Genomic DNA, 22,396 nt, shown 5'->3' with positions numbered 1-22,396 from the left:
TGGAACAAACTCCCTCACTCAGTCACGCCAGGACTGGTGGTCTGAGTCAATCACCACCTAGGGTATATCTGGTGGTCGGAGACACCTGAAACCCCACCTCTTCAAGGAATACCTAGGATAGGATATATCTGGTGGTCTAATCCTTCTCAGCCCCCCTCCCCCTTAAATGATTTAGATGCACTATTGTAAAGTGGCTGTTCCACTGGATGTCAGGGTAATCTGGTGGGTGAATTCACCATATTTGTCATCACTCAGTCACATAATTCTAGGGTATATCTGGTGGTCTGTGTCCTCATCACTCAGCCACATAATGCCAGGGTATATCTGGTGGTCTGTGTCCTCATCACTCAGTCACATAATTCTAGGGTATATCTGGTGGTCTGTGTCCTCATCACTCAGCCACATAATTCTAGGGTATATCTGGTGGTCTGTGTCCTCATCACTCAGCCACATAATGCCAGGGTATATCTGGTGGTCTGTGTCCTCATCACTCAGCCACATAATGCCAGGGTATATCTGGTGGTCTGTGTCCTCATCACTCAGCCACATAATTCTAGGGTATATCTGTTATATCTGGTGGTCTGTGTCCTCATCACTCAACCACATAATACCAGGGTATATCTGGTGGTCTGTGTCCTCATCACTCAGCCACATAATACCAGGGTATATCTGGTGGTCTGTCTCCTCAGCCACATAATGCCAGGGTATATCTGGTGGTCTGTCTCATCACTCAGTCACATAATGCCAGGGTATATCTGGTGGTCTGTGTCCTCATCACTCAGCCACATAATACCAGGGTATATCTGGTGGTCTGTGTCCTCATCACTCAGCCACATAATGCCAGGGTATATCTGGTGGTCTGTGTCCTCATCACTCAGCCACATAATGCCAGGGTATATCTGGTGGTCTGTGTCCTCATCACTCAGTCACATAATTCTAGGGTATATCTGGTGGTCTGTGTCCTCATCACTCAGTCACATAATGCCAGGGTATATCTGGTGGTCTGTGTCCTCATCACTCAGTCACATAATACCAGGGTATATCTGGTGGTCTGTGTCCTCATCACTCAGCCACATAATGCCAGGGTATATCTGGTGGTCTGTGTCCTCATCACTCAGCCACATAATGCCAGGGTATATCTGGTGGTCTGTGTCCTCATCACTCAGCCACATAATGACAGAATATCTGGTGGTCTGTGTCCTCATCACTCAGCCACATAATGCCAGGGTATATCTGGTGGTCTGTGTCCTCATCGCTGAACCACATAATGCCAGGGTATATCTGGTGGTCTGTGTCCTCATCACTCAGCCACATAATACCAGGGTATATCTGGTGGTCTGTCTCCTCAGCCACATAATGCCAGGGTATATCTGGTGGTCTGTCTCATCACTCAGTCACATAATGCCAGGGTATATCTGGTGGTCTGTGTCCTCATCACTCAGCCACATAATACCAGCGTATATCTGGTGGTCTGTGTCCTCATCACTCAGCCACATAATGCCAGGGTATATCTGGTGGTCTGTGTCCTCATCGCTGAACCACATAATGCCAGGGTATATCTGGTGGTCTGTGTCCTCATCACTCAGCCACATAATACCAGGGTATATCTGGTGGTCTGTCTCCTCAGCCACATAATGCCAGGGTATATCTGGTGGTCTGTCTCCTCATCACTCAGTCACATAATGCCAGGGTATATCCGGTGGGCTTTCTGGAATAAGAGCAAGCGTATATTGTGGTAGAAAGGGCAATAGAGGATACAATGAGCTTCATTCTCTATTTCTTTGAGGCCACCATAGCAGCACCCACCCGTAGCACACGCTACGCACGTCACCACAATGCCTGTTTCAGTACACAGAGGCATTATCCCTGATCTGACCTGTTTCAATACGCAGGGACAATATCCTTGATCTTACCTGTTTCAATACGCAGAGGCAATATCCCTGATCTTACCTGTTTCAAGATGCAGAGACAATATCCCTGATCTTACCTGTTTCAATACGCAGAGGCAAAATCCCTGATCTTACCTGTATCAATATGCAGAGGCAATATCCCTGATCTTACCTGTTTCAATACGCAGAGGCAAAATCCATGATCTGACCTGTGCACATAGTGATCTCTTGCTTTTAGGTAGGTTATACATAATACATAATCTCCAAGATGGGGTAGCAGTCAGGCGTCCTTTGTCCTCGTTGTGTCCCGTGTATAAATATAATTTTTCTTTGCATATCTTTTTATTTATTTATATATATATTTAAAAAATATTCTAAAAACTCAACTTCAAAACACTCTCCTGCAACCCGCCTCACCAAATGTGGTGTGAATCTGCTTGTGTCTTCTAAATGTGTTATTCACCTCAGATCTGAAATCCACAACAGAAGCTAGCTAACGTTAGTATTCAGCTAACCACGGCTAGCGGTCATCAGCTATCTTTTAGCTCGGAAAGCTATCGCCAGTTTTGTACAACGCGACTCAGACCAGAGCATACCGGACCTATTTTCTCTCCATATCCCCGGATCCCTACCGCAAGCTCTGGACATTTCCACCTGGATCTCACAGCTAGCTAGCTGCTATCCGTGTGACTATTGGCTTACGTCGATCCCGGAGCAAACATAAATTATTCCGGAGCTAGCCAGCTGAAGAGTTCCATCAGCCACTCCTGGGCTACAATCACCTATCCGGACCCCTTTTACTGCCGATGCGGAGCCCCACTGGGCCTTCACGACTGGACAACCAACATTATCTGCCCAAGGGAGTTATCCAACTGCCCCCCCCCCCCCATCGCGATGTAACCTGAACGCCCATTATTCATTAGCTGTCTTGAGCATATCGGCTGCTAGCTGAATATCGGACAATTTTCCTGGGCCACTATAATTATAACTATTTTGCCATTTGGATTGGTCCCCTCTACCACATAGAACCCCACTAATCTACCGATGGAAATGCACGAGGTGGCTAAAAACAGACCTCCATCTTCTGCTAGCTTGCTACCCATGGCCCGGCAAGCTGTCTGAATCGCCATGACCCCAACCAATCTCACTACTCACTGGACTTACGATCACTCGGCTAAGCATGCCTCTCCTTAATGTCAATATGCCTTGTCCATTGCTGTTTTGGTTAGTGTTTATTGGCTTATTTCACTATAGAGCCTCTGGCCCTACTCAATATACCTTATCCAACCCTTCAGTTCCACCACCCACATATGAGATGACATCACCTGGTTTCTGTCCTACTATACAGGTCTGTACCCAAACAATTTGAACTTCTACTTTTAAAAATCCCCCTCTCTAAAAACAAGTATCTCACTGTTGCTATAGACAACCCTCAGACCCCAGCTGTGCTCTGGACACCATATGTGAACTGATTGCCCCCAGCCACGCTCCAGGTCCTAAACGATATCTTAACCATCGATAAGAAACAATACTGTGCAGCCGTATTCATTGACCTGGCCAAGGCTTTTGACTCTGTCAATCACCCCATCCTCATGAGCAGACCCAACAGCCTCGGTTTCTCAAATGATTGCCTCAACTGGTTCACCAACTGCTTTTCCGATAGAGTTCAGTGTGTCTAATCGAGACTGCCTGTCTGGGCCTCAGGCAGTCTCTATGGGGGTGCCACGGGGTTCAATTCTTGGGCCAACTCTTTTCTCTGTATATATCAATGATGTCGCTCTTGCTGCTGGTGAGTCTCTGATCCACCTCTACGCAGACGACACCATTCTGTATACTTCTGGCCCTTCTTTGGACACTGTGTTAACTACCCTCCAGACAAGCTTCAATGCCATACAACTCTCCTTCCGTAGCCTCCAACTGCTCTTAAATACAAGTAAAACTAAATGCATGCTCTTCAACCTGCCTACACCTGCCCGCCCGCCCAGCATCACTACTCTAGACGGTTCTGACTTAGAATATGTGGACAACTACAAATACCTAGGTGTCTGGTTAGACTGTAAACTCTCATTCTAGATTCTCATCAAACATCTCCAATCCAAAGTTAAATCTAGAATTGGCTTCCTATTTTGCAACAAATCATCCTTCACTCATGCTGCCAAACATACCCTCGTAAAACTGACCATCTTACCGATCCTCATCTTTGGCGATGTCTATTCTATAATGGATGCTCTGGATACTGCTAGCTAGCATGAAGACAAAAAGGGAGGTTTTCTGGGAAAACTAGCAGCATTTATATCTTCTCAATGTATCAGTGTAGATAAAGGTCAAATTTGAAGAACAGTGGCATATCCCATCCCTGCAATAAGGTACGTTTTCCAACCGACATCTCAGGCCGGCACCACTGTGTCTTACCCCAGTGCAGCTCAGTGTAAACAAGCCCAACATCAGGATGAAAAGGGCCGTTTTTCAGGTGTGATTGATGTGTGGGGGATTCTGCAGCATTCAATAGTAGCCTATCGAACCCTTTTTAATATCAAACATCTTGACATAGGTTGGATCTTTGGATGTTAATGTGTAAAGGATGTCACACTGCTTGCTTCGGTAGTAGGCCTACCGCTTCCTCCTGATTTAGCTCATACCAAGGCTCAAACCCAGGAACACTGCCTCGCAAACACACAGCGGCCACCCTAAAGCATCTTACCAAGTCGTGCCTACGAAAAGCAAGCTATTCGCCAGCGCAAGTGGAAACACTTAAGGCTGAGGAGTGAGTTTCACAGATCCCCCATCTGCTACATGAACTCAGCAAAACAAGAAACGTCTTCTCACTGTCAACTGCGTTTATTTTCAGCAAACTTAACATGTATATGAACATAACACGTTTCAACAACTGAGACAAACTGAATAAGTTCCACAGACATGTGACTAATAGAAATAGAATAATGTGTCCATTAACAACGGGGGGTCAAAATTAAGAAAAGTAACAGTCAGTATCTGGTGTGGTCACAAGCTGCATTAAGTACTGCAGTGCAGTGCATCTCCTCCTCATGGACTGCACCAGATTTACCAGTTCTTGCTGTGTGATGTTACCCCACTCTTCCACCAAGGCACCTGCAAGTTCCCAGACATTTCTGTGGGGAATGGCCCTATCCCTCACCCACCAATCCAACAGGTTCCAGACTTGTTCAATGGGATTGAGATCCAGGCTCTTCGCTGGCCATGGCAGAACACTGACATTCCTGTCTTGCAGGAAATCACACACAGAATGAGCAGTATGGCTGGTGGCATTGTCATGCTGAAGGGTCATGTGAGGATGAGCCTGCAGGAAGGGTACCACATGAGGGAGGAGGGTGTCTTCCCTGTAAAGCACAGCGTTGAGATTGCCTGCAATGACAACAAACTCAGTCCGATGATGCTGTGACACACCACCCCAGACCATGATGGACCCTCCACCTCCAAATCGATCCCGCTCCAGAGTACAGGCCTCGGTGCAACGCTCATTCCTTCGGCGATAAACACGAATCACCCTGGTGGGACAAAACCGCGACTCGTCAGTGAAGAGCACTTTTTGCCAGTCCCGTCTGGTCCAGCGATGGTGAGTTTGTGCCCATAGGCGGCGTTGTTGCCGGTGATGTCTGGTGAGGACCTGCCTTACAACAGGCCTACAAGCCCTCATTCCAGCCTCTCTCAGCCTATTGCGGACAGTCTGAGCACTGGTGGAGGGATAGTACGTTCCCGGTATAACTCGGGAAGTTGTTGTTGCCATCCTGTACCTGTCCCACAGGTGTGATGTTTGGATGTATCAATCCTTTGCAGGTGTTGTTACACGTGGTCTGCCACTGCGAGGACAATCAGCTTTCCGTCCTGTCTCCCTGTAGCGCTGTCTTAGGTTTCTCACAGTACGGACATTGCAATTTATTTCCCTGGCCACATCTGCAGTCCTCATGCCTCCTTGTAGCATGCCTAAGGCCCGTTGACACAGATGAGCAGTGACCCTGGGCATCTTTCTTTTGGTGTATTTCAGAGTCAGTAGAAAGGCCTCTTTAGTGTCCTAAGTTTTCATAACTGTAATAGCCTACCGTCTGTAAGCTGTTAGTGTCTTAACGACCGTTCCACAGGTGCTTGTCCATTAATTATGGTTCATTGAACATTCATGGGAAACAGTTTTTAAACCCTTTTACAATGAAGATCTGTGAAATTATTTGGATTTTTTACTAATTGTCTATGAAAGACAGGGTCCTGAAAAGGGACGTTTCTTTTTTTGCTGAGTTTATGAGCATATGCAGGTGTAGTGAGACTGTTGCCACACTAGAGGTCATTACAGCATTGAGAGAGAGGGTGTACGTTATCATTGGTATGTACATTATTACATTAATATACATTTTCATTGGCATAATGTCTGGTGAGGGAAATGCTTGTATATTTTTCCATTGATACAGACCCTCACAAAAATGTACTAAAGCATTAACAAATACATAAATTCTAATAAAACAAATATGGTAAGAGCGGATTACCATCCAACAAATGGATTGTAAATGGATTGTAGATTTTCACATGGTTGAAGTGGTATGGCCTTCTTTCCTATACATTTTTTTTGAAATATCACCAGTCTCTTCTGATCTAGTCTCAATTATCTAGGCTTTTGAACAAGACATCTAATCTAGAAGGCAAGAGGTGAGCTTCCACATCAGGTGCTGTCTGATAACTCCACTAATCAAATCAAAATGTATTTGTCACATGCACCGAACACAACAGGTGTAGACCTTACAGTGAAATGCTTACTGACAAGCCCTTAACTCTATTTCTTGAGGTGCATTGTTGGTTAAGAAAATATACTACCTCTAGTTTCTACCAAAAGTAAATTAACAGTCTGTCCAGCCATCCCAATGCCGGACACTTGCAAAAGCTGCGTTTTAGGCTGATTACATTGCAGACACCTGCCATTGGTTCATGCAATACCACTTCTGCAATATAGTCTGCCTGGAACCAGACCTTGATCTTCCTGTGACCCGTCTGGGGTTAGAGGTCAGAGATGAAATTCTAGAAAGTGAAAGTCAAGTGCTAATTGGCTAGATTGGAAGGTTGGCTCACATTCATGATATTATTAAATTATCTTTCACCCAAACCCAGTCTTCCCCAATATACACTGGCTTATTATTATTTTACACAAAAAAGTTGCAGTACAATGTTTCAGTAGTGTAATGCACTCCAGTGTCACGATCGTCGTAGTGAGGAGACCAAAGCGCAGCGTGATGTGAATATATCTTTTTAATGAAAGACGGAAAAACACGAAGTTCAACTAACTAACTAGACCGCTATCTAAACTGAGTGCAAACATGCAACATCACATAGACAAAAACCCACGAAATACCCAAAGGAGATGGCTGCCTAAATATGGTTCCCAATCAGAGACAAAGATAAACAGCCACCTCAAATTGAGAACCAATCTAGGCAACCATTGACATACATAAACACCTAGATGGTAAACAACCCCATAAACCTACAAAAAACCCTAGACAGTACAAAAAAATACATACTTCACCCATGTCACACGCTGACCTAACAAAAATATATAAAGAAAACAAAGAATACTCAGGTCAGGGAGTGACATCCAGAGTACAGTAGGTTATTAGCAGGTGCGTTGGAGCTTCTCTACTTAAAATATACCATATAGCAGACAAGTTACCTGTAAGGCAATTTAGGCTAAGCTAATCAGGTGAAAGTTGAAAGAGAAGTTGTGGCCTTTTGTTCTTTCAGCTGAGTCTAAAAGACATCTGACAACATGAGTAGTGTTTGTTGGCGGGGGTTACTGGCTGGTATACAAATACATGCTGACATTTACATAATTTATTCCCCTAATGCAAATATTAATTTGTCGAGTGCACTTTAATTATACAGCATTCAATCACTAATATGAAACCTCTCCATAATATGACAGATGGAGTTATAGAGATGATTTATAGTCATTTGACATCAATCCATAAACTCTTGGGAGAAGGAATACAGTTAAACACATGCAACTGGCATAGTAGGACAGCTGGGGCAGACAGAGGACTTGTCATTTCCTGATATTCTCACATAGATTTTCAAACATAATCTTTTTCATCAGTCTCTCATGCCAAGGCAACCAATTCCACTCCTATTCCCATTTTTCAGACAGAGGAAAAGATGGTTTTATATTCACACATTCAGATATTCAACAGACATTCGCCAAAAGCCATTTACACATGTAAAAATCATTAACTAACTTCACCGTTTGTCACAGAAACATCAGACTAGATATGATTTATTCAATAAATGTCTAGCATACTTTTACATTTGCTTTGAGTAAACATTCCAGTTTTAATTTGATAGAAATAATAACATCTATAAAATGCCATTTAAAGCTATTTATCGATAACTAATTCACTGATTATGACAGAATCATCAAGCTAGGTATTATTTATTCTATAAATGTCTAGTATACTTTTACAACCTTTCTTGTGAGTAAAAATTCCAGTTTTGACTTGATAGAAATACATAACATCTATAAAATGTCATTTAAAAAGGTATACATCAATAACTAATTCACCATTTGTCACAGAAACATCAAACTAGTTATGATTTATTCAATAAATGTCTAGTATACTTTTATAAACTTTCTTGTGAGTAAAAATTCCAGTTTTTATTTGATAGAAATACATAAAATCTCAAATATTACATTTAAAGAAGAAATCAATAACTAATTTAGTGATTATTGCAGAAAAAAAGTGAAAATATGCATATATTTGCAATGACTTTAAAGAAATGTTCATTTCAAGTGCAATTTGTTCTATATGAAGTCAGACAATGTTTATATAAAGTTGTACAATGTTTACAATCTTAAATTGTACGCCAAATCAATGTTTGCATTTTTAGTGCAACAGTTCCACATTTTAAAGTAGTTACAAGGCACAACAGTCATTTATTTATACGTCTCTAATTTAACAGCAAAGAAGCCCCTTTCAATCATTTTCTATTTTGGCTTTGTTGAAGTCCTGCCTTGTCATCCTTCAAGCTGAATGGTACCATCTCCTGGGGTAATAGATTGAACTGTTCAACACTTACAACTCAACGTTTAATACCCCGGGTATTCCCAGAACACATTCTGGAAAGTCTATAGATCCAGTGGTGACTTCATGAGGTACAACCCCCTATGCATCTGGAACAGCGTGAATTGAAACTGTTGATGAAACTGGGAAAGGAGATAGACTGTTGGAGTTGTTAAGCCAGTTGGAGTTCATTACAGTCTGTACACGTTTTGGAACTTTTTGTTTCTAACCATTTTGAGCCTGTAATCAAACCCACAAATGCTGTTGCTCCAGATACTCAACTAGTCAAAAGGACAGCTTTATTGCTTCTTTAATCAGTCCAACAGTTTTCAGCTGTACTAACATAATTACAAAAGGGTTTTGTAATTATTAGCCGTTTAAAATAATACATTTGGATTAGCTATTGGAACACAGGAGTGATGTGTCTTTCTCGGAGGACCTGAGCCCTAGGACCATGCCTCAGGACTACCTGGCATGATGACTCCTTGCTGTTCCCAGTCCACCTGGCCGTGCTGCTGCTCCAGTTTCAACTGTTCTGCCTGCGGCTATGGAACCCTGACCTGTTCACCAGACGTGCTACCTGTCCCAGACCTGCTGTTTTCAACTCTCTAGAGACAGCAGGAGCGGTAGAGATACTCTCAATGATCGGCAATGAAAAGCCAACTGACATTTACTCCTGAGGTGCTGACTTGTTGCACCCTCGACAACTACTGTGATTACTATTATTTGAACATGCTGGTCATTTATGAACATTTGAACATCTTGCCCATGTTCTGTTATAATCTCCACCCGGCACAGCCAGAAGAGGACTGGCCACCCCTCATAGCCTGGTTCCTCTCTAAGTTTCTTCCTAGGTTTTGGCCTTTCTAGGAGTTTTTCCTAGCCACCGTGCTTCTACACCTGCATTGCTTGCTGTTTGGGGTTTTAGGCTGGGTTTCTGTACAGCACTTTGATAAATCAGCTGATGTAAGAAGGGCTATTTAAATACATTTGATTTGATGGTTGCTGATAATGGGCCTCTGTACTGTACACCTATGTAGATATTCCATAAAGAAATCAGCCATTTCCAGCTACAATAGTCATTTACAACATTAACAATGTCTACACTGTATTTCTGATCAATTTGATGTTCTTTTAATGGAATGTCCATGTTGATCCTCTCGGTTGTGTTGGTCCTCTTGATCCATCCACCTGTCTTCTTTGTTAGTGAGGCCTGATCCCTTCATCCCGTAGTTTTTTCCTGTAATCTAATTTAATATGACTGAAGATGCAGCATTTTATGCCAGGCACCTTCCAATAGGGTATAACAGACTCGTTAGAACTTTGACCACATGCTCTCGAGACGGACTACATGCCCTCTATCAAATCAAAACTGGAATTGTTACTCAAAACAAAAGTTGTAAAAGTATGTTAGACATTTATAGAATAAATCACATCCATCTTTATGTTTCTGTGACAATCAATTCGTTATTGATTTTTACAATTTGAAATGGCTTTTGGCGAATGTCTGTAGAATGTCCGAATGTAAAACCAATTTTTCCTCTAAATTTTTCAGACCCTTTCCTGTATATGGTCATCACTTGTTGAATGTTGTGCAACAAAGTCAACATAAGACGGGAAAAATAAAGTTATTGTTTTCTATCCTATACTAAACCTGGTCCAGAAACACAGAATCAATTTCAGATCTGGAATTGACAGTGGCCCAATTCAGTCCCAATCTTGAATCTAACCAGAGGAAAAGGCGAAGTCCGTATAGTCTGCTATAACGTTTCCCAGGGAATAAAAAAAATCCCCCGCTCAACCCGGCCAGGGTTTGAGGGGAAAGGCGATAACAAAAGGCCATTAACAGTTCGTTCAACCTTCACCTGGACACATGTAGAAGACAGAAGATAACAAAAGCCATCATCGAGACGAAAATAAAGGAGAGCGCAGCCTTGTGCGTCTTTTCGCGGTCAGCTGACAATTTATCCACCAATCATAAGTCGTGTAGGGTTGGAAATCCATCCAATTGAAGCTGCGACTTGTATGTGAAAGAATAGGCTGCATATAACCTACCGACTGGAAACGTAGTTGCACAGATTGCGATCGTCCGAGGAAACGACAGCAGTAAGTAGCAGGCTACCCGTATCTACCTATTGCCCTCATCTCCTTCTATTGGATACTGATCTGGAGTTTACTGTATTCTACAGGCTATCAATTTCACTGAGCCTTGTGCAATCTGTAAAAAATCAGTCAACAGGGCAGTCTGAGTCTATTTAGCCAACTGTGTTTTTAGTCCTTGACCATGACTCTCGTTTCAATGACACATCTTTGGAGGAAGGCGTCAGTAAGAGCCCCTGCGCTCGGTCTGAACATTATCACACGCATTGCTTGCGGTACGGTTTGGGAACCAAAGGACCTTTCATATCAGCGAGAAACAATTTTCAAAAAGCATCAAGTTGACACACACCTTGACAGGGTTCTTGTTCCCACGCGACCATCTCCACGTCATAGCGTGGAAGACCGAGGGACCGCTAATTAACTGTCTAGTACGCGCCAAACACCTGCGTGTAACACAAAGAAGGCTGGCAGAAATGTGTTCTCGCTGAGAAACACTTGACTGCAAAGCCGGTCAAAACAGTGTAGCCTACAGGGTGTGTATTATGATGTGATATGAAAGTAAAGTGCTTTATGTTTCTAGAACCGTATCGCAATTGTGAATCGATGCAGAGCCAGTCTACTTCTGAAAATAAGGCACTGAATAAGTTCCTTGGACCTTTAACAAGTATGGGGAATGTTGAGGCTCCTAAATAGTAGGCCTACATATTGGGTTAGTTAGGCCTATGTTTAGCATGCAGAAATTACACTAGCCTGCTTTTGTTGCCCAATGTAAACAGACTGTTGTCTGGTTGATCCAACAGATATACCCGGATTAGATTTAGTCATTTTTCACTGCAAGCTTTTGTTAATAAGAACAACCTTATCATTTCAAAAATATAGATGCACACTTCTATAGAATCATTGTCGGTAAGATTGTTTTCACTAATCTTGGTAGAATGCATGCCAATCTTGCTTGTTAGCTCAAATGAAAGTCGAGCTCAAATGGTAATCCGATTATACATCAACCTGCAACTGTACATTCCAGCCACAATCTATTGTTGTAAAATCATACGATTAGACAGGACTTTGGACAATATAAATCAATCATAAAACATTGGAATTGATCTAACATGTACCGTTTATCTCAACTAGCCTGTAGCCATGCACAATGACTCGGTACCGGTGCACCCTGTATATAGCCTCCTCATTGTTATTCTTATTGTGTTTCTTTTTTATTTTAGTGTACTTGGTAAATATTTAGGGGCTTGTAAGTAAGCATTTCATGTTAAAGTCTACACTTGTTGTATTCGGAGCATGTGGACAATCAAGTTTGACCCCGTCAGGACAGCCAGGGCTTTGTGAAAAGAAAACATGTTACATAAGAGTATGGCACCCTGCATTATACATTAAATGTGTTTTCTTTTAAGACATGAAGGGCGACGTGACTCAAATGAACAGCAAAGGTCAGGTCCCTGTCCAAATGAACCCAAGCAGTCAAAGACAGGTAAGAGCATCAGTGTAATTGACATCTGGATGTTCCCGATGCATTTGTTCGAACAAGTAAGACCGAGTCATAGACAGTCTCTTTCTAGCCTGGGTAGCAGTCTTGTTTAACGTTTCACTCCATGTACTCTGTGTCAGGTGCGATTGTTTTGCAGGCTAAAAGGAGTGACCTATGCTACTTGACTGTACTTATCTGGATACGTGTCAGTACAGGTCTAACTTGTAGGACTGCATTCTATTCTATCCAGTGCAGAGGGAATAGATACAGTTTATACACATGATGATGTGAGTTGAGGAAATAGTGATCATTGCAGAAGGTGACTTGAGAGAGTGAGCAATTGAAAAGTAAAGAGTTGTGAAGGCAACCTGACTGTTGGGTCATAGAGCAGATTTGTTTATATAAATATTGTTTTTCTCTTCCTGTAGGAGGCCCCAGGAGGCCTTTTGGACTCGGTGATGAAAGCGGTCATCGTCATTGGATCTGGCCTCTTTGTCCTGGCAGCCTTTGGGAACTCCTTAACATGGTAATAACAACAAACATCCACTGTAGGGGACAAGAGATGATTTCAGAACAAACATGAACCAATGCCATATTTACACTGTGAACACTGGAATAATATGAATTTCTTCCATTTTCGAGTAATAAGAACAATATCGAATTGTTATTGCAACCACAGATTTGTGGGACTAGTTGTAACCATAGCCTTTTCCCTGTGCCTCCCAGGCATCTGCAGAGGTTTTGGGGAGCATCAGGAGACTTCTGGCAAAACCAGTGGACCAAAGTACACCAGAGGTGGGAGGGACACGAGACAGCCTTGTTCTATGCCGGTAAGAGACAATGTAACTGGTGGGATCTGAAGCCCGGTGTCCCGCTGGAAATAACATCCCACGTAAACCAAAGGAAGTATTATGTGCTGCACAAAGGAACAGGAAGAACGAGACTGTGGCGAGCAGCCCAGTACAACTCTCTCATGGAATTCTGATGTTCCACAGCTCTGATATCTGGGTGATATAATAAAAACAAACAACATAGCAAGTTCAGGCTTCTTTCTTCTTCTCCCCAGAATAGTGAAGTATATTTATGTTCCGTCCATTATTAGGCACAAACATCTGTCTAGAGATGATGTCATGTGATTTGTAAAGGCTTGGGTCTCAAATGGCACCCTATTCCCTACATACCGCCTTATGGGCCCTAGTCAAAAGTAGTGCACTGTAAAGGCAAAATAGGGACCATTTTGGCACTTCAGTCTCCATCTTTGGTTTTATATCACTTTTATGAGATGTCAATGTACTGATTGAGTGAAACCTGCTGACCTGTTCTTAGACAATGTTAGGGCTGTATCTTGAATTAGTTCATGTGTACATGATGCGGTTGTTGTATTGCATGTAATGCATTGCTTTTGGTTGTGCTGTACAGGGGCGATGTTTGTGCCTTTCGTGGCTTTCTGGGGGTCCAATCTTCTGCTCATGCTGGTTGATTACACTGGAATGCCCAACTTCATCACCCGTTACAGAATACAGGTGGACAAGAACAACCCGGTAGGTACAGTCAGTCTAATCCTGTTTTACACACCTGTATCTCATCATGACCTCCATTTATTACAGTAAACAGGAAGGGCTCTAATCAGGATCATCTTTATGAAACCCTCACACTTCACTCTAGTACATTTACATTTAAGTCATTTAGCAGACGCTCTTATCCAGAGCGACTTACAAATTGGTGAATTCACCTTCTGACATCCAGTGGAACAGCCACTTTACAATAGTGCATCTAAATCATTTAAGGGGGTGAGAAGGATTACTTTATCCTATCCTAGGTATTCCTTGAAGAGGTGGGGTTTCAGGTGTCTCCGGAAGGTGGTGATTGACTCCGCTGTCCTGGCGTCGTGAGGGAGTTTGTTCCACCATTGGGGGGTCAGAGCAGCGAACAGTTTTGACTGGGCTGAGCGGGAACTGTACTTCCTCAGTGGTAGGGAGGCGAGCAGGCCAGAGGTGGATGAACGCAGTGCCCTTGTTTGGGTGTAGGGCCTGATCAGAGCCTGGAGGTACTGCGGTGCCGTTCCCCTCACAGCTCCGTAGGCAAGCACCATGGTCTTGTAGCGGATGCGAGCTTCAACTGGAAGCCAGTGGAGAGAGCGGAGGAGCGGGGTGACGTGAGAGAACTTGGGAAGGTTGAACACCAGACGGGCTGCGGCGTTCTGGATGAGTTGTAGGGGTTTAATGGCACAGGCAGGGAGCCCAGCCAACAGCGAGTTGCAGTAATCCAGACGGGAGATGACAAGTGCCTGGATTAGGACCTGCGCCGCTTCCTGTGTGAGGCAGGGTCGTACTCTGCGGATGTTGTAGAGCATGAACCTACAGGAACGGGCCACCGCCTTGATGTTAGTAGTGAAAGGAGTTGTGTGTGTGTGTGCTCTCACGTGCGTGTGTGTTGTGAATAGGGCCTCTCCATAAATAGGGCCTCTCCTGTTCATGTCCCGTGGTCAGGAAAAACTCAGGTCTCTATGAATGGCATGTCCATCAGTCGATCGGACCAATGTCCTCTTACTGAGGTTGATTAACAGATGTTGTTTTATAGGACACTAGCGAGAGAACGACTGCCATTACTGAGGACCGCTGGTTACTTAGTGTTTACCCTGCCATCTCCTGCAATCTGTGGAAGATTAGATACTTAAGTGATATTGTGTTACTCAAAGTGCTTATCAGTCATAAACATGACCTGTTTATAATATATGCCAAATGCAGATAGATATACTCACCAAATAACGTAGCCAGATATTGAAGAATTGCCCTGTGAGTTTCAAAGGTCAGTGATGATTTTTGAATGTGAGGGTGCAAAGCTCAGAAAACATGAGACCGGACTGAGGATAACTATACTTTGCCAACTGCTCATAACCTCTTGATCTGCTTATAAAGCAGAGATCTGTTTACGTCGGCTCTACAGTGATGTGTTTGATTTGTACATTTGTACAACGTACGAGCGTAGCCGCTGGAAGATGTTAAAAAAATCAAATAAGACCCCCTACTTACATCTTAAAAACTAGCGGACATTGAAAAACGTTGAAGTAAACCAAACAAGTTCAACTAAGTGAACAATAAACAAGAAGACTAATGATTGCAGAAATGGGTGATGATAATTGATGACTTGAAGGAAACGGAGACCTGACATTTGCCACTAAAACTGTCCCCATCCCCTAGGTTGACCCAGTGAAGCTGCGCCACGCGGTGAAGACGGTGGTCCTCAACCAGCTCTTCATCTCTGTTCCCATGGTGGTGGTGTGCTGGGCGGTTATGTTTTCGAGTGGGAATCCCTGCGGCCCTGAGCTGCCCACCTTCCACCGAGGCCTGTTGGAGATGGCCTTCTGCGCCGTGCTGGAGGAGCTTCTGTTCTACTACTCGCACAGGTAAGGACTGGGGGCAGCATGGTTTCTAATATACAATACAGTGCCTTGTCAGGAAGAATTGATTGGTGTGGAAAATGCTGTACCCAAAGATAAGCGAACGATTACGATGTTTCATAGACAAACAATAGACAGACATATGCATATGGGGAAATAGACACGCTCCTCTGAGAGGTTCCATAGACAAGATACTCATGACAGTGCCTTCAGAATGTATTACTACCCCTTGCCTTATTCCACATTGTGTTGTTGCAGCCTGAATTCAAAATGGAGGAAATGGCTGTTTTTTCTCACCCATCTACTCACATTACCCCTTCTTTTTTTTTTTTTTACATTTTAGAAGATTTATTGAAAATTAGATACAGAATTATCTAATTTACTAAGTATTCACACCCCTGAGTCAATACTTTGTAGAATCCCATTTGGCAGTGAGTCTTTCAGGGTAAGTCTCTAAGAGTGATTACAGCTGTGAGTCTTTCTGGGTAAGTCTCTAAGAGCATTCATTTGCCCATTTTCATAATTCTTCAAGCTTTGTCAAATTGGTTGCTGATCATTGCTAGACAACCATTTTCAAGTCTTGCCATTGATTTTTAAGTAGATCTTGAAGTCAACTGTAACTCAGCCACTCAGGAACATTCAGTGTCTTCTTGGTAAGCAACTCCAGTGTATATTTGGCCTTGTGTTTTAAGTTATTGTCCTACTGAAAGGTGAATTCAAAGCAGACTGAACTAGTGTTTCCTCTAGGATTTTGCCTGTGCTGAGCTCCATTCCTTTTTTTTAAATCCTGAAACTCCCCAGTCCTTAATGATTACAACCATACCCATAACATGATACAGCCACCACTATGCTTGAAAATATGAAGAGTGGAACACAGGAATGTGTTGTACTGGATTTGCCTCAAAAATAACACTTTGTATTCAGGCCAAAAAGTGAATTCCTTCTCCACATTTTTTGCAGGATTACTTTTGTGCCTTGTTGCAAACAGGATGCATGTTTTTGAATATATATATATATATATATATATATTATTATTTTCTTTCACTCTGTTAATTAGGTTAGAGTTGTGGAGTAACTACAATGTTGTTGATCCGTCCTCAGTTTTCTCCTATCACAGTCATTACACTGTTTTAACATCTCTGAGCGGTTTCTTTCCTCTTTGGCAACTGAGTTAGGAAGGACACCTATATCCTTGTAGTGACTGGGTGTATTGACACACCATTCAAAGTGTAATTAATAACTTTACCATGCTCAAAGGGATATTCAGTGTCTGCTTTGTTTTGTTTTACCCATCTACCCTTCTTGGTGAGGCATTGGAAAACCTCCCTGGTCTTTGTGGTTGAATCTGTGTTTGAAATTCAGTGCTCGACTGAGGGACCTTACAGATAATTGTGTGTGGGGTACAGAGTTGAGGTAGTCATTCAAACATAATTTTAAACACTATTATTGCACACAGATGAGTACATGCAACTTATGTGACTTGTTAAGCAAATGTTTACTCCTGAACTTATTTTGGCCATAACAAAGGGGTCGAATACTTGGTGACTGAACACATTTCAGCTTTTCAATAAAAAAAAAACATTGAAAAACATTATCCCACTTTCACATGATCAGGTATTGTGTGTTGGCCAGTGACCCCCAAAAAGCTAACTTTAATACATTTTAAATTCAAGCTGTAACACAACAAATGTGGGGAAAAGTCAAAGGGTTTGCATATTTTCTTTAGGTACCGTATATTCTCATCCTTATCTCTGTTCACTCTCCAGCTGCCTCCAAGTGCCTGGGCCCTGGTCAAAACATAAGCCATCTTGAAAGGCCAGAGTGAACCAGGGATTAGACATCTCTATCACGTTAGTGCCGATAGCTGAATTACAGCCTTTATCCCCAGAAATATCGCTTAGGGTATTAAGTACTGTTTGTTTTGGTGACCCCATCATCAGAGAGGGGTCAACCTCTGGTTTAACAGGCAACTAGAATTTATCAGCCTGTAGAAGGTACACATACCATTTTTACATTTTAGTGCTTTATTGGCTATGCACTGAGTAAAGGGACAACATGAACATGTTGCATTATCACATAACATATGGAACGACAAAAAGGATTGTTTTGTGCTAGAATTTAAATGTTACAAGCACATTCAATGCTGTGGCAAAGAACTTATACTGAACAAAAATCTAAACGCAACATGCAACAATTTCAACGATTTTACTGAGTTACAGTTCACGTAAGGAAATCTGTCAATTGAAATTCATTATACCCTAATCTATAGATTTCACATCACTGGGCAAGGGCACAGCCATGGGTGGGCACAGCCAATCAGAATGAGTTTTACAGACAGAAATACTCCTCAGCTTCATCAGCTGTCTGGGTGGTTGGTCTCAGACGATCCCGCAGGTGAAGAAGCCAGATATGGAGGTCCTGGGCTGGCGTGGTTACACATGCTCTTGGGTCGTGAGGCCAGTTGGACGTACTGACAAATTCTCTAAAATGACATTGCAGGCAGCTTATGGTAGAGACATGAACATTCAATTCTCTGGCAACAGCTCTCGTACATTCCTGCAGTCAGCATGCCAATTGCACGTTCCCTCAACTTGAGACATCTGTGGCATTGTGTCGTGTGACAAAACTGCACATTTTAGAGTGGATTTTGTCTCCAGCACAAGGTGCACCTGTGTAATGATCATGCTGTTTAATCAGCTTCCTGATATGCCACACCTGTCAGGTGGATGGATTATCTTGACACAGTAGGGATGTAAACAAATTTGGGCACAAAATGTGAGAAATTATACTTTTTGTGCAAATGGAACATTTCCCGGATCTTTTGTTTCAGCTCATGAAACATGGGACCAACACTTTACATGTTGCCTTTTATATTTTTGGTCAGAGAGCTGAGAGTGAAAATACAACTCACCCTGACAGTATATTCGACCGTCTGACACCTCTCTGACATTTAACTTGTGATCCCTTCCCTGTCAGGCTGTTTCACCATCCTGCCCTCTACAAGCATTTCCACAAGCAGCACCATGAGTGGACGGCTCCCATTGGAGTGGTCTCTCTCTACGCCCATCCTCTGGAGCATGTGGTGAGCACTTTATACCTGTCCACTCTTCTTTCTTTCTCTCTCTCAAAGTCAAACTAGGGGACCGTAGCTTGAAACACTGCATTGTGGATAATCTTGTAAGCAGATAATTTCTAACCATATTTCTAAACAATGTAAAACCATGTTGCTGATGGTCCTGCCCCACCCCCAGCTGTCCAACATGCTGCCTGCCCTGATCGGCCCTGTTATCCTGGGTTCCCACCTGGTCACAACCACCCTGTGGTACGCTCTGGCTCTGGTCAGCACCACCATCTCCCACTGTGGCTACCACCTCCCCTTCCTGCCCTCCCCCGAGTTCCACGACTACCACCACCTCAAGTGAGTCCTTTCTTATGCAAGATAGGGAATAGGGTGCCATTTGGGACGCAAGCCTATGTAACACACTACTTTTTAACAGAGCCCTATGGGACTTTGTTAAAAGTAGTGCATTATAAAGGGCATAGGGTGCCATTTGGGACATACAAGAATGACTTAATTTTCCCAGAGGGGACTTTGGTATGTTAACTGATATAGGGCACACTGTTCTTGGCATATTCATTTTATTACCGTGAATCCCTGTCCAGTTCTTTGTTTGTACTTTGGACTTGGTTGACTCTGCCGGCCATGGCAGATGTTAAAAGTATGGTAATAGCTCCTCCACATATCTCTTCTGAAGGCTAGGTGGAATTTTTCCGTAATATTGCTTACGCTTGTTAAATCTAATCCATCCCGATCCGAGAAGGGGAGTTGATACGTGCAAAAGAGTGGGGGTTGATTTGGGATTTGTTCCATGGACAAGTTAGCCTGCCTGAAACACAGCGAGTCTGTGGCTTTAGCCAGGCAATGTACATGTCAAATTCAAAGGAGGAAACGTTAAGAACAGCACACCGTTTTATTTTGTAGTAATTATGTCCCCTACCCTCCATCTCTTCAGGTTCAACCAGAACTTTGGAGTCCTGGGGGTTCTGGACAGGCTACATGGGACCGACGCCAACTTCAGGAAGACCAAGGCTTACGAGCGTCACACCCTGCTGCTCAGCCTCACCCCTCTGACCGAGAGCATCCCAGACCCCCCCAAGAAGGTCCAGTGATTCTCCCCATCACTTCTGACCTCCACCTACATCCCAATAATCTCTCCTTACTCCTGTAGTGTGCACCCGTCCATACGGCTAAAATCATTGGATTGGTGTAAGCATGAGCTAGAGGAAAATCTACGATCAAGTGCACAGAGAAAGGAGAGATTATAGAGATGCAATCAGTATACCAAGTCTGGCACTGGGCTGGCTCCTCTCCCACTGTTCCTTTCTAATCTTGGTAGTCGAGACAGTGGAGTTCTTATTAAAGGTAGAGTCAGCAAAATGACGTTGCACGAGCAGCAACGCAGATGTTGTGATGAGCAAGACTTTGCTCTCACAGTCACACACGCCATCTGCGCATGTGCACGGGCTTGCTTCACGTTTAGCCTCGTGCTCCAACGCTCTTAGTTGTTGCGGAAGTTGACCCAATATGCTGTTTACTTTTGTGCATCTACATCCTATCCCTGACTCGAGCACCTCATTACACTGAAAACACATGGTGGTAATTTACTACTTTTTATTTTACACGATCAGAAGACTTTTGTTTCATCTTGTTATAACGTTCCTAGCAGTAGTACTTTCTACCTTTCCAGTCTAACCTTGTTCTCTGCTGTTAAGTATAAACTTGCTGCTTGGAGATAAGGACGGGACATATCGCTTTTTAATTATAAATCCGACATTTTATAATCCGATTGTTGGATGGCACTTTATTACTGTAATTGGCAGTCATATTAAAGATGTAGTTGAGTGATTCCTGTGTAACTGGAGAAAAACATACTAATAAGGTTATTACAGTATGCTTATTGTTAGTAAGTTTGTGGATTCTGGTCTATGGAAAACCATACAATCAACTTTATCACCATTTGTATGATCTGTATTGATTGATAAATTGGTCCTTAAAGGGCTGTGCTCTGTAGGGTTGAGATTTGGGAGTCAGTATAGATTTTTACATGACCCGTAATTCATAAACTGTGCCATTGTTGGAGAATAAAACCTTAACAAAAAAACATCTCATTTGTTTCAAAGCTTTGACACAATCAGTATTCATCATCACATCTGTAAATTCTCTTTTTTTACTCCAATTCTCTCATAATCCGTAGTCTGCTACAGTATTCATTCATCCATCAGTGATGTGACTGATCCAGAAACCAGAATTACATTAAGTCATTTAGCGGAGATTCAAACCAGTGACCTTTCAGTTATTGGCCCAATAATGCTCTTAACCGCTAGGCTTCCTGCCGCCCCCATGGATCAATGGTTTATCCAGTTAACTGTCCCCCTGTCACGTAGAGTAGGCCAGAAGGCTAAACTGGACAACCTAACCTCTATCAAAATAAAAAAGATGGCGGAACCGCAAAAGTTCTTCTGTGCAAAGGTGTTTATTTACAAGTGATTCCGGAACAAAAAACAACAGTACTGCCATCAACGTCTACCTTATGGGACAGCTTAAAAACAATGCTGCCCCATCCACAGCTCAATCCAAACTGCCTCTCCATGACTGAAAGAGAGGCTCCTTTTGTAGGGCTAGCCCCTCCCCTCAGAACAATTAACCCTAATTAATTAATCAATTAACAATACAAACCTACATTTTCCATGAACTAAACATACTAAAGGATATACATTGCAACACGGTTTTAAACAATATCACAACATAACATTTACAACATTACATCACTACTGACAATATCTTTCAATATGCCCATATGCATTAATGAGCCATTTGGGACAGGCACTATAAAGCCAACCCAATTCCCTTAGCTCGGGTCCTTTTCCAGCATACCCGGAAGCTACAGAGATGGAGAGAGAGGAACAGAACAAACAAACAATGCGCTCATCCACAACATTGATAAGTATAATGCATGCACCAAGACAGAAGTTAATTTGTGTGTCGACCCACATTGTTAACTTATCTTATAATGGAGCAGGGAGGAGTGATGAATGTGTGTGCGTTAAAGAACCAAATGCTGCCCGCGGCCAGTGACGGACTTCTACGTCACACCCCCCAAAAATATGTATTACTTAATCTCTTCAAGATAGTCAAAAGATTGGACACACCTACTCAAAGATTTTTCTGAATGCTTGACTATTTTCTACATTATAGAATAGTAGTGAAAACAACTATGAAATAATACATGGAATCATGTAGTAACCAAAAGTGTTAAATCAAAATCTATTTTATATTCGAGATCTTTCAAAGTCGCCACCCTTTGCCTTGATGACAGCTTTGCACACTTGGCCTTCTTTCAACCAGCTTCATGAGGTAATCACCTGGAATGCATTTAAATTAACAGGTGTGCCTTGTTAA

At 42.7% G+C, this 22,396-nt stretch overlaps 1 protein-coding gene across 2 annotated transcripts; it reads left to right on the top strand.

Annotated features, from left to right (window-relative positions):
• Positions 1-10,955: 10,955 nt before the first annotated feature.
• On the top strand, positions 10,956-21,100 carry faxdc2 (fatty acid hydroxylase domain containing 2). 2 transcript variants are annotated; one of them, XM_064930575.1, is made up of 9 exons: positions 10,956-11,062; positions 12,463-12,539; positions 12,965-13,062; positions 13,263-13,366; positions 13,956-14,077; positions 15,737-15,942; positions 18,913-19,018; positions 19,188-19,354; positions 19,950-21,100. In XM_064930575.1, exons 2-9 carry the CDS (start codon positions 12,465-12,467, stop codon positions 20,104-20,106), a joined length of 1,035 nt encoding a protein of 344 aa, XP_064786647.1. In that variant the 5' UTR covers positions 10,956-11,062; positions 12,463-12,464; the 3' UTR covers positions 20,107-21,100. The 2 variants fall into 2 exon arrangements, with proteins under 2 accessions (XP_064786647.1, XP_064786648.1); XM_064930576.1 differs by lacking the exons at positions 10,956-11,062; positions 12,463-12,539 and adding an exon at positions 12,770-12,855.
• Positions 21,101-22,396: the final 1,296 nt, after the last annotated feature.

Source organism: Oncorhynchus masou, chromosome 22, assembly GCF_036934945.1.
Source record: "Oncorhynchus masou masou isolate Uvic2021 chromosome 22, UVic_Omas_1.1, whole genome shotgun sequence".
NCBI lineage: Eukaryota > Metazoa > Chordata > Actinopteri > Salmoniformes > Salmonidae > Oncorhynchus > Oncorhynchus masou.
Note: the sequence above shows the minus strand (reverse complement) of the source record. Positions and strands in the feature narration are given on the sequence as shown.

Excerpts from the sequence above, each read along its gene's own strand:
- faxdc2 (XM_064930575.1), top strand. The coding sequence starts at position 12,465 with ATGAAGGGCGACGTGACTCAAATGAACAGCAAAGGTCAGGTCCCTGTC. Across the intron at positions 15,943-18,912 it reads CTGTTCTACTACTCGCACAG|GCTGTTTCACCATCCTGCCC; the intron begins GTAAGGACTGGG and ends CTTCCCTGTCAG. Across the intron at positions 19,019-19,187 it reads CCCATCCTCTGGAGCATGTG|CTGTCCAACATGCTGCCTGC; the intron begins GTGAGCACTTTA and ends CCCCACCCCCAG.